Genomic DNA, 12,641 nt, shown 5'->3' with positions numbered 1-12,641 from the left:
ATTGAGGCTTAATATTTTTCCAAAAAGCAAACAATTCAAAAGAGAGACTAAAACAACTATCATTTTTCATTTTTATAGATCTTGAGTTCTTCTTCCTTTTGTAATTGTGATATTTTGTTATTCTCCATATGCAAATCCTTGAAGTGTTTAGGGCTGTTAACCCAGATTTATGTTAAACAATAGACATACAGTTTCCCCACTTGGGATTGAGTTAAACAGAAGAAATATAGAATTTCCCAACTTGTTTTGTTATATTCCCATAGATTTTTAAACAAAAAGAAAAGGAAATTCAAAACCTGAATGTTCCTCAAGTAGTTTCTAATTTTATGTCTCCCCATTTTATAAAGCTAGAGGAAAATGGATATTTGTATTACTAATAACTTATTTTTAAAACCTATAGATGATTTGATAACTTATAGATAGATTGATATTAATGATCTTAACTGTTTTTAAAAATGGGTAGATGACTTTACCTGTAAGTGAATAGAATATTTATGTCAACATTGGGTCTCTTCAGTGTTTTTCATTTTCATAATTACTTAAAAACATTTTTATTAAATATCTTTGGATTTTTAAGGCTCTTTCTTTGGTTCTTCCAGGCATTTGGTTCAGCCCTGGCATTGGTTTATTAAATTATTTTTATCAAATTATGTGACTTTCTCAAGTGGAGATTATCAGTACTTACTGCAGCTGATTAACAGAACCATGAAGGCATCACTACTAAATCTACCAATATGAATATCTGAAATGATTTAGGTTCTACCTTGGCACAATAGATGAACTGGAATGCTTTGTTTTTACTGGGATGTGTTTGTTAAATTGAAATGGAAAGATGGCACTTGTAAGAAAGTGTGTTTTCAAGGAATTAAAAAGGTGTATCAAACTTGAAAGCAAAAGTGCTTATTCATTAACTCTAAAAGCCACAGTAGTGTGTTGATGAAAAATTTTTTTTCTTGACAATATTAAATAAAGTCTAGGTCATGTGAACATGAGTGCCAAACTATCTCAGTCACATACGGCATATAACAAAATACCCTAAAAGCCAAGGTTGTATAAAAATGCTGATCACACTGCTTGTTATACTTGTCATTTAGATGAAAGAGCTGCTATGCTAGAACTGAAACAAAATAGTCGCTATACTCCCTAATAACAGTGGCAGTGTGGCTTAAGTGACAGAGACGTGTGTATTTTCTTTACTAGAGGCTCAGGGAGAAAGGCAAGTGGTGATACAACCAGAATCCATTGTTTTCTTTAAATTGCTTCAGCAACACAGTGATTCAAAGCTCTCCTTTGAGTTCTTTGGTGTGAGTATACAGATAATGAAAGTTAAGAGGGAAGTGAAGCAATAAATTTTGGTGGCAACACTTCTCTTTTTCTGTTCATTATTTTTTAAAGCTTTTTACCAAACATCTTTTCAATTTCCCCAAACAAAATATGCATTTTTCTTTCGATTTGTGAAGCCCTCCTCTAAAGGGATAACCATAGATGTTATGTAAGTGAGGATAATAAATAATGTCTTGTCTAAGGGGGTATTTTATCTAAATTTCCCATTCTTCTAACCAGTTTTTTCATTGCTGTGACCAAAGGACCTGACAGGAACAGTTTTAGAGGATGAAGAGTTTATTTGGGGTTCACAATTTCAGAGGTGTCAGTCCAAAGATGGCTGACTCCATTGCCTCTGGGCCCAATGTGAGGCAGAACACCCTGGCAGTAGGGTGTGGAGGAGGAAGGCGTCTCAGGACATAGCAACAAGGAAGCAAAGAGAGCTTGGCTCACCAGTGACAAAATATAAACCCCAAAGGCATATAGCCCTCAGTTACCTATCTCCTCCAGCCACACCATACTTGCCTACAGTTGCCACCCCATTAATCCTTATAAGTGGGTTAAAGCATGATTATGTTATGCCTCTCATAACTTAATAATTTTCCCTCTGAATTTTCTTGTATTATCTCACACATGAGTTTTTGTGGGACACTGTTTATCCAAACAATAACACCATGAAAGGATCTTAACTGCCTTGCAACTTCATCACTGATATTTTCATCAGTCTACAACAAGCCAAGGCGTCCTAGGACCTCTGGTCACTTGGGCTGGAGGTAGCTTGGAATCTTGCTGCTGCCTCTTGATAGGTAACCATGATTGGCAGTTACTTCACGTTTTCCAGACTTTTCCCCCCACCTGTTAATATGTCAGCATATTAAGGAGTTTGTAAAGATGAGATGATTTATGTATGACTCTTAGAACCCTCCAGTGGATAGTGATCTTGTCATCAGAAGGAATGGCCCCTTTAATCTTATATAATAGTGTTTTCCTGAAGTGTGCCCAAACCCAAATCATTATTCTCTAATCGAGAATGACCATCTTTATGGTGTAATGTTTCCCGATAGTATAGCCTCTTCATCCTCTGAATCTGAATTTTTTTGTTTAATTTATTAATGTAAATCAGATAAACTTACATATGACAGTACTCTCTCCTATAACCTGCATTTTTATAACATAGACCTATGAAAGAGCATTGGGTTCAACCACCTTGTTATCTGTTCCTTTCCTGTCTTTTCCTTCACTTTGCACTGGCTCTCTTTCAATATCTATAGGCCTACCCACTTCCGGGACCGAAGAGAACAACATACTGTTTGCATACAGTCTCTTAAATTTATAGGGAAGGCTTTGTCTGTAGCCCTAGAACTAAAGAATATTTCCAGTTTCCCACTCATACCAAATGATGATGACATTTACAGATAGCTCTCAGACTGTCATCAAGATCCTAAGTAGAGATGGAAAGCAGTCATACTCTTTCACATATTCTTCCTGAAACCTTTTCCTCTTTTGACATCTCTTCTGACATCTCAAAAATGTATCTTCATGAAACGATATCCCTCATATCCTTCTGTGTTTCTAAGACCCCTGTTTCTGAGTTTTTTGCTCCCAGGGTTGCCTTTTCTCTTTCTCTTTAACCCTCTTCTTATCTTCAGATGTTGGGGTTTAATGATTTTTCCCAAAGAAGCCTTCATAAAAAGTATGAAAAACTCTTTTAGAAGTTTGTTAATTCAAACAAATATCTGCTATGTAGAATTCCTGAGATTTCTTGGCAGTCCCCTATAACGTTCTTGCCCACTGGAACTATCAGCATGGTCCAGTAGTTTGGAACTTTACTTCTGAAGGGTTGATATAAATTGTGGCAGTTCATATATAACTCTCAAAAGGAGAGAAGGAATTATGGTTTTGGCAACGGCAGCAGCAGTGCTAATCACAGCTACACTTAATGAATGTGCTCTTTGTGCCAGAGCTCTCCTAAGCACTGATGTCTATCTGCCTTTTATATCAACCTATACAATAAAGAGCATATTTGAAAAATGGAAATTGTCAGAAATCAGTTAAAACAACTTGTAAGATAGCATAGATGGGTGGATAAAATGGCCCAAAGAAGTGGTTTTGATACTAGGTTTGAGACTCCTAGATAAAAGTTGATTTTGCTTTAGATTTCTTAAGGTACTTTATCTCTTTATTGTCCAAATAGGGATACCTAACTCATATATTTATTGTGACAATAATCATGTTTTATTAATTGCAAAGTTTAATTTGTTGGTGTTTTTTGTTAGGTATTTCAGGTTAGGGTTCTTAAAATACCAAAGAAAGAATGAAAAAAACAGATTCCTTTTCTATTTTTTACCCCTTTTACTAGTAATTAGACTTTGTTGTGTGCCTCTTAAGTGATCTGTGAATATAAAACTGTTTGATTTCAGTTAATGTGATAGAAGATGATTTTAACTTCCTTGACATTACATATACATTTTTAACAACAAAATTGTAGCTCCTTGGATTTTTTGCTTTTGATTATGTTCTTATAGTAGGAAATGCCATTGATTGGGACTACTGTGCACTATAAAGCTTCTGACAGTTAATATCCAGTTCTATGTGTTTTTTTATCCTGCTTTGGCATTAGAGGATTGTGATCTTTAATTATGTTCTTTTTTAGTAGACTCTAGTAATTTCATCAGGCTTAATCGATGGTCTTTTTTCTTAAATATTCTTGATCAAATCACCCAAAAAATAATTATTATGATCAATAACTTACTCTGAGCTGGGTACTTTAAATGTGACATTTTTATTAATTAGCAAAATTACTTCTCAAAGAAGTAACAAAAATGTGTGTTTTTATTATAAGATGTATTTTTATTGTAACACTCTTCCGGAAATGATTGTAGAATTTTGTTTATCCTGTCTTGAACAGTATCATTACTATCTCATAAGCAGAATACTTACCACTCTACCAGAGATGTCACCGTTGTTATTTGTGAAATTATTTAAATATTATAAATAATTTTTCTTTGTTTTTCATGCCATTTTCAAGAATTTGAGGGGCTGGGGATGTGGCTCAAGCGGTAGCACGCTCGCCTGGCATGCGTTCGGCCCGGGTTCGATCCTCAGCACCACATACCAACAAAGATGTTGTGTCGGCCGAAAAACTAAAAGATAAATATTAAAAAAAAAAAGAATTTGAGTTTTTTTGCTTTTTAAAAATGTGTCTTTTTCTATTTTATTCCAAGTTCTTATTTCCATTTTTTAAACAATAATTCATCTGTTGCTAGTTTTGATATTCTAAATCTTAACTGTTTTGTTTTATTTGAGACTTTCTTTCATACTATTGTGATGGACATTTTTGTTTTGTAAAGTTAAAATCTTACTTAATTATCTTCATTAGTTATTTGTGGTGTTCAAAATTTTAATTTATTTTACTTTTCAGTTTTCTAGGACTCTTTTTATTTGCTTGATTATGAACTTGAATTATACCACTCTTATAATCTCTAATCAATACTCGCTTTTTATTGATTTTTCCAATCACCTATGACCATTTTAAAACAGTATTTTTTGTTTTCTTTCTTTAAAAAATTTTCTGATTAAAAATAAATGCCCTGTCAAACTTATTCAGTTGTACAATAAAGCTCAATATAGGATGGTAGTGCTTGGCATCTTCCTGAACTGCCTAGTAATTGTTACTCTTAATATAGTGTATAAGCAAGAGGAGCCATCAGCATTTACTTTTGAGTTCTCCTGTGGTGATGAATAAACATCTTGAAATGCTGATTTAGACAATCTTTTAAAAAATGCTATAATGCACTTTGGTGTATGACTGACTCTTGCTTAGTTAAATGTTTTGCAGCATTATAACATAGTTGGATTCAGCTCATTTTTTAAAGCAGTTGTCAGAAAAATATGGGCCAGCATGGTAGAATGTATTAGCTCAATACATTGTCTCCATTTTATTATGAAGCTGCTGAGGAAGCTGTGATATACAGCACTGTCATTACAGATCTATTGTTAGGACGGTTCCACAGTCTTCTTTGCACTGCCATTAATTTATAGCAGTAAACAATATGTAGCCTTCCAACTGCAGCAAAGCAGAATCTTTTAATGAGGTGGATGTTATTACCACAATAAATCAGTGCTTTCGCGTAATGTATAATTCAATGTGTGTATTCCCACTGTAACTTCTCTGAGTAAGCTGATAGTGTATCATTGTCATTGCACAGCACCACTGGTCTTTTTTTTTTTCAACCTTCTTTTATTTGGGGACTTCTTTTTTATATGCTTGCAAATAAATGTGGTATGTCTTGATAGCTGTCCTATACCAGGATTCAGAAACCAACTGTAACAATAACAGCCAGAATCAATACTGTGGGTTCTGCCTACATGGATCTCTGCATGATGCCATTTTTTTCAGATGCTAGTGAAATCAATCCTAATTGGTTTTAACATTATATTCAAGAAACGTGATTCTATAACTATTGATTTGGGGGAGGGGATATTCATTTGGAGAGTAATAAAAATAGGAGCAGATAAAATGAATGCTTAATATGCTTCAGAACCATACAAAAGAAGCATTGATTCTGTTTTTAATTCATATAATTTGTCTTCTAGTGATTTTATTTCTTTCTTTCCTTTTGCATGGCTCAGTCTTTAGGGACAACAACTACAATACATTTAAAGGCTTTCCACATTGGTCCTATAACAAAGAAAGAATTCTTGGAGTCAGTTCCATTCTTAGCTGGCATACATTTAGCAAGTCATATATAATTCTTTTGTACAGAAATCAGTGCTTTAAAATATGTGTCATTTTAAAGTTAGTATACTATAGCACTGACTTAAAATGCTAATCAACTAAAGACTTTAAAAAATCTACTTGTAAAGTAAAATAATGACTTAAAATAATGTTGATTAGAACCAGAGCAAAGAAAATAGTACCAACAATAAATAGTAGTTCTGGAAAAAAAAAAAACACTTAACAGCTACTTTAAGATTGCCAAAAGATGAATTAAAAATGTTACTTAAAATCACATAACATGAAAAGCAGTTCAAAAACTGATCTGCATATTGCTTTATTTTCAGTAGAACATTTCTGAATTTATTCATTTTAGAACATTATATTTTATTTAGTTTAGCATTTCCCTTTAATCCTATATATAAGTAATCAGATATTTTTCTTTCTCTTATAAATGAGGAGTGATTAACTCCTAGGATTTCACAAGATTTAAAGCAAAAGACATTTCTGTATCTTCTAAAAGAAGTCATCTGACATATCTTTTTTTTCAGTGAATTGGTATTAATATTTTGAATAGGAAGATAGAGATCCTCTAACAATCAGAATGTTTTAAGAGAATGTTGTTATTTAAAGTAGTTGCTCTTAACATTCTTGGAGCCCTACTTTGTTCATTCTTATTAATTTTTGTTTTAGTCTTTAATTTCTGATTTTACTCATACTAGTAGAAATTTCTGGTCACATCTTTTTCTTTCATGTCTGTGTGTGTGTGTGTGTGTGTGTGTGTGTGTGTGTGTGTTAGTTACTGGGGATTGAACACAGGAGTGCTTTACCATTTAGCTACTCTTCAAACTTCTTTTCTGTTCTTTAATTTTTTTAAATTGTAGAGGGAAACAATACCTTGATTGATTGATTTTTATTCGGTGTTGAGGATCGAACCCAGTGCCTCACATGTGCAAGGCAGGGGCTCAACCATTGAGCTACAACCCATCCCTTGTTCTTTAATTTTTTGATAATTTGAGGTAAGATCTGGCTAAACTGCCCAGACTGGCCTTGAACTTGGGATTCTCTTGCCTCAGCCTCCCAGGTAAATGGGAGTGCCATGACACCCATCTTTTTAATTTTTTAAAAAATTATGGATGGATACAATACCTTTTTTTTATTTTTTTATTTTTATGTGGTGCTGATGATGAAACCCAGTGCCTGACACGTGCCAGGAAAGCATTCTGTCATTGGGCTATAGCCCAGGTCCTCTAGTTACATCTTAATCCTTTTTTAATCTCTTCTTTTGTACTAATTACCCCTTCTCCAATTTTGTTGCATCCTCTTCCCAAAGCCCATTACAGTGCAATCCTCCAGCTTCAAGACTGAGTCTGTGGTTGTTGCTTCAAATTAACTTAATAGAATTTTATAGGTAATTTCTGAAGTATTGCATAGCTAATGTTCACTTCATGTAGTTGTCTTTATGAGATGCTTATTTTAGACTGATTAAGAACCTATGTGCAGCAAAAACTTGACTTACGGAGAAATAACAGGTTTATCCATCCACTTACTTATATGTATATTTTTAACCTGTTTTGAAAAATAAATTTGTTTTTCCACCCACTCTAATTGTAATACTTTGCTTTAGTTTAAGTAGTCTATATTTTTAAAACTTATTTTCACACTTACTAATAGGATAACATTAGAAGAAAGGAAGAGACAAAGGATAATTTCATTTATGTGTCTTGTTTTCTCTCCATTGGCAGCCAATAGGAGCTTTGAATCCAAAAAGAGCAGCATTCTTTGCAGAACGTTTTGAATCATGGGAAGATGATCAAGTTCCAAAGTTTCATTATGGTACTCATTACTCAACTGCAAGTTTCGTTCTTGCATGGCTGCTAAGAATAGTAAGTTCCATGTGAATAATAAACCATGACTAAGTATATTGAAGGTTGTAGAGACGATGCAATTGATTAGAAATTATCAGCACCTTTTATGAATGCTAAAAATCTTTTTGAATGATTGAGGTTCTAGTTTTAAGTAGCTCTGTATCTTATGTAATATGTATTTTTGTAACATTACTGTAGAATTGCCTTAAACCTATTTCACTTAGAATTCTTTGAATTTTTTCTTCAATTTGTCTCTTCAAATTGTTGCTTTCTTATCAGATTAACAAGTTCTTTTTTCAAAATAGTCTGGTAAAATAAGAACTAAATAGGAGTTCATTAATACAGGCATATAATCTTATATTTGGGTGCTTCAGTTGCCCCCAGTAGAATAAGGTATGTTTGTAGGTAATCAACACTATTGTGTGTATTGATAATATATTGGTCAAACAAGAAATCTTTCTCTAAAATTTAAAGGTGATTCATCTACTGAAAAGTAATTTCTTTGGGAAAGCATTAGCAGCACATCATTAATTAAAGCTTGTTACAAGGGTACAGGCAGACATAAATCCTAGAAGTAATTTATAGTGCTTAGCTAATTTCAAGCAATTAGCCACTAATATGTGTTTAAGTGTTCTTTAACTAAGAGGAGGCTTTTAAATGTTTCAAACATTTTTCTTTTCTTAATCATAAATTAAATATTGGTAACAATAGGAAAATTGCATATTGGACTATTCCCTTGTACTATGAAGAAAATGCATCTAATATATCTGAATGTTATTAGTAAATTGGTCTTGGTAAGGAAAAAAATCTGAAGAAAGTGTTTCAATTTTTGGAAATATTTAGAAATATTTCTTCTGAAACTAAAACAATTTAAGAATGCTAATATAATAATTTAGTTGTAATTCCCATTATATGTATATCTGTATATATTTCTAGCTAATACCTATTAATAATTAAAATATTTAGTTGCAAAGATTTATAAAAAAAACATATGTTTATGCTTGAAGGAACATATGGATTCTTTCAATTGCTTATTTTTTTTTTTTTTTTTTAGGAACCCTTTACAACTTATTTCCTAAATTTGCAAGGAGGAAAATTTGACCATGCAGATAGAACTTTTTCATCAGTTTCCAGAGCATGGCGAAATAGTCAGCGTGATACATCTGATATTAAGGTACAAAAAATGTTTCATTGTACAGTGTTTACTGCCTATGTGTTCCTTGTTCAATGAATGTTAAAATTTCTCTCCTTCAATAATTCCCCATTTACTGAGGATAACCTCAGAGGTTGAGGCATTAATTAATGGCCGAAAGCCACTTAAAAGAAATTTCTCTCAATTTTTTTCTGTGTCTGTTTCTACCTGCCTGTCTGTATATTCTGAATATTTGTCTACTGCCTGTAGTTGGAGAATGTTTTTTTGTTCTCTCTCTCTCTTCCTTGAAATCATTTTTTTTTTAAGGAAAAATAAAGAAAGTGTGATCGATGTGATAGATGGCTTGTAAGGCATTACGCTCAACAGAACTTCAAACTCAATAAATCAATTACTATTGTCTGAAAAATACTGTGAGAAAAACCTTAGGCATATCCCATGTCTCCATTGTTTTTTATGAACACATATTAGTTGTATATATTAATGAGGTTTGGTGTGGTATTTCCTACATGTATACAGTGTTCTCTGATGACATGCATCCTCCCTTTACCACATCCTCCCATGCCTTTCTCAGTCTCTAATAATCACAATTCTACTTTCAGGTTGACTTTTTTTAGCTTACACATATGAGAGAAAATGTGCAGTACTTGCCTTTTGGTGTCTGGCTTAATTTCACTTGACTTGTCCTCCAGTTTTACCCATTTTGCTGCAAGTGACAGAATTTTATTTTCATGACTGAATAATACTTGATTGTGTGTATATACCCCATTTTCTGTATTCATTCATCTGTTATTTGGCACCTAGGCTGATTCCATATCTTAGCAATTCTAAATAGTGCCACAATAAACACAGGCATGCAGGTTTCTCCTTGGTATGCTGATTTCATTTCCTGTGGATAAATACCCAGGAATGGGATAGCTGAATAATATCGTAGATCTATTTTTAGTTTTCTGAGGAACCTCCATACTGTTTTTCACAGTAGCAGAAATAGTTTACATTCCTACCAGTAGTGTTTAAGAGTTTGTTTTCTACACATCCTCACCAGCATTTGTTATTATTATTTTTAACATAGGCTTTCTTATTGGGATGAAATGGTATCTTATTGTATTTTTATTTGCATTTCCCTGATAGCTAATGATAATGATAATTTTTTCATGTATTTATTGTATTTGTATTTATCTTTTGAGAAGTGTTTGTTCAGGTCATTTGCCCAGTTTTGAATTGGATTACTTAGGGATTTATTTATTTATTTATTTATTTATTTATTTATTTTGAGTTCTTTATATACTTGGACTATGAACCCTCTGTCATGAAAAGATGCAGGCTGTCTCCATTCTGTGACTGTTTCCTTGCCATGCAGCAGCTTTTTAGTTTGACATGATCATATCTGTCAGTTTTTGCTTTTGTTACCTGTTTTTTTAGGGCCCTACCAAGAAAATAATTTCCTGTACCAGTGTCTTGAAGTGTTTCCCCTGTGTTGTCCTCTAGTAGTTCCAACCTTCCATTTAGGGATTTGGTCCTTTTGAGTTGATTTTATATGGATGAGAGCCATATTTCTATCCTCGAAATCATCATCTTTACCTGCTGCTTATTCTAAGCTTGTACCAGTCTCTGCTTGGTCAAGGACAATACTATTACTAAAGGAAAACCAGAGTTCTATTCAGGGGTAGAGGGTAGCTCAGTGTTTGAGCACTTTCCTGGCATATGTGGGACCCTGGTTTTGATCCTGTATCAAAAAAATAAAATTAAAAGAAAGGAAAAAAAAAGAGTTCTTCTAACTGTATGATATGTGCCTACTATTATAGAACATCAACATTTTGCTCAGTAGCTAATGTAATCCTCATTAGACTTTTGATTCTACTTTCAGAAGTAGTTATGTATTTTCTTGGCATAGTCTCTTTAGCAGAGAACTGTGTTAGATCTCACTAAGTATAATGAAACAAGCCTATGGTTTTTTGAAGTTCTTTATAGTCACACAGAAGAATGTGACTTATACTTAAATAAGTTTACCATGTGGGAGAAAACAATAAGTACCACAAGAAAAACATTGGAGTTCAAAAGTAGCAAAGTTATATTACTGATGTTGTACATTACTATAGAGTACTTTTAAAATGTTCAGTACAATGATAATTATATTTCACTTTTAAGTATTTAATTTTTAAAATATATTTATATCATTTTACTTATTGTGGAATACAGCATTACGCATACCAAAAATACTCTATTGCAGAAGATGCCATTTTATACAAAAATAATCTTTATGTTGGGTATCTATCAATACATTACAAGTAATGTTTTCTAATATATTCCTGAAGTTGTATATCATACTTTTTAAGAATCATTAATAGATAATCTTGAAATAGATAATTAAATAAAATTCAATATGAATAGTTAAGGGATTTAATAATTGTTTAATTCTCCCTTTAATTTCAAAATTCTTTTATTTCTTATTTAACTCATGAGAAATAATAAAAGATATAGATACATGAAAACATTGATAAGTCTTTTTGTCATCAAAATGAAGACTTGTGAATTTCTTCTATCTAAATTCCTTCATTTGTTAAGTATTTCATGACCAAATTATAACCTCACACTTCACTTTGGTCCTAGAAATGTAAACAAAAATTAAGTCATGAATTTGAGAATTATTTTTTCCTGCTTTATAGAAGAAAAAGTAGATATCATTAGCTTCCTACCTCTCAGTACTAGATATTCCTGCTCAGTGTTTTTTATGGGTAGTTGGTATACATGATAGACCCTTATAGTTTTACTGTCTCTTTTTCCTATTTAATCTCAGCCTTTTTCTCTCCATATTCTTTAATCAGCATGTGTTTGGTTTTGTTTTCTTGAATGCCTTCCTTCAAATACCCCATGTGTAAAAGAGTAAAAAGAGACCTAAACTTACAAAACAACTAAAATAAATCTTTTAAAACATTACATGATCTTCTTCACCTTTCTCCTTCCTTATTTTTCTCATCATTCTTATTTCTTCAAGAAAAATCATAAGAACTCAAATCCATGTCTCTTTCCTTTGAATGCCTCAGTAGGATTTAATTATTCAGTCTCCATTACTAGAAAAATATTTGAACTTCAGTCCTTGTGAATGTACTATTGTGATTTCTAGTTTTCTGGCAGTACTATTTAGAGAATTGATATGAAGAAGTACAAGGTTAAGGGAAAAGTGGCTTTGTTTGATTTATTTTATTTTATTTTTTTGTTGAGTTAGGGTCAGTGTTGTGTGGGCTGACCTCACATTCCTGGGCTCAAGTGAGCCACCTGCCTCAGCCTCCTAATTATCTGGAACAACAGCTGTTCACCTCTGTACATAACTTAAGGGAAAAGTTCTTTAAAAATAAAAATATTTAAAATTCGGAAGTATCAAGGTGATTGGAAACTGGTTAGAAATATAGCTGTATCTTTAAGTGTCATTTCATGTTCAGAAGCACAGAAATTTTCTTTGGTACTAATTTTGCTGAAACCTTCATATTCTTCTAACCAATATGTATATTCTTTTTACCACCCTGTACTCCATTATCCATAAAGTGGTGGTGGGTATGGCATTGATAAGTTACTATCATTTCCC

General features: G+C 32.6%; 1 protein-coding gene across 4 annotated transcripts in view; it reads left to right on the top strand.

The window, feature by feature from the left end:
- Positions 1-12,641, top strand: part of Lrba (LPS responsive beige-like anchor protein) — a 683,057-nt gene that overhangs the window by 521,442 nt on the left and 148,974 nt on the right. For all 4 annotated transcript variants that reach the window (XR_013344428.1, XM_026384651.2, XM_077803581.1 and 1 more), the window contains exons 45-46: positions 7,786-7,926; positions 8,963-9,082. Coding sequence is in view for 3 of the 4 variants with exons in the window: in XM_026384651.2 (XP_026240436.2) it covers positions 7,786-7,926; positions 8,963-9,082 (261 nt within the window). In the remaining variant the exon portion in view is untranslated. The remainder of the gene's footprint in view (positions 1-7,785; positions 7,927-8,962; positions 9,083-12,641) is intronic.

The sequence above is a fragment of the Urocitellus parryii genome, chromosome 10 (assembly GCF_045843805.1).
Source record: "Urocitellus parryii isolate mUroPar1 chromosome 10, mUroPar1.hap1, whole genome shotgun sequence".
Taxonomy (NCBI): Eukaryota; Metazoa; Chordata; class Mammalia; order Rodentia; family Sciuridae; genus Urocitellus; species Urocitellus parryii.
This window is presented reverse-complemented; position numbering and strand designations above follow the sequence as displayed.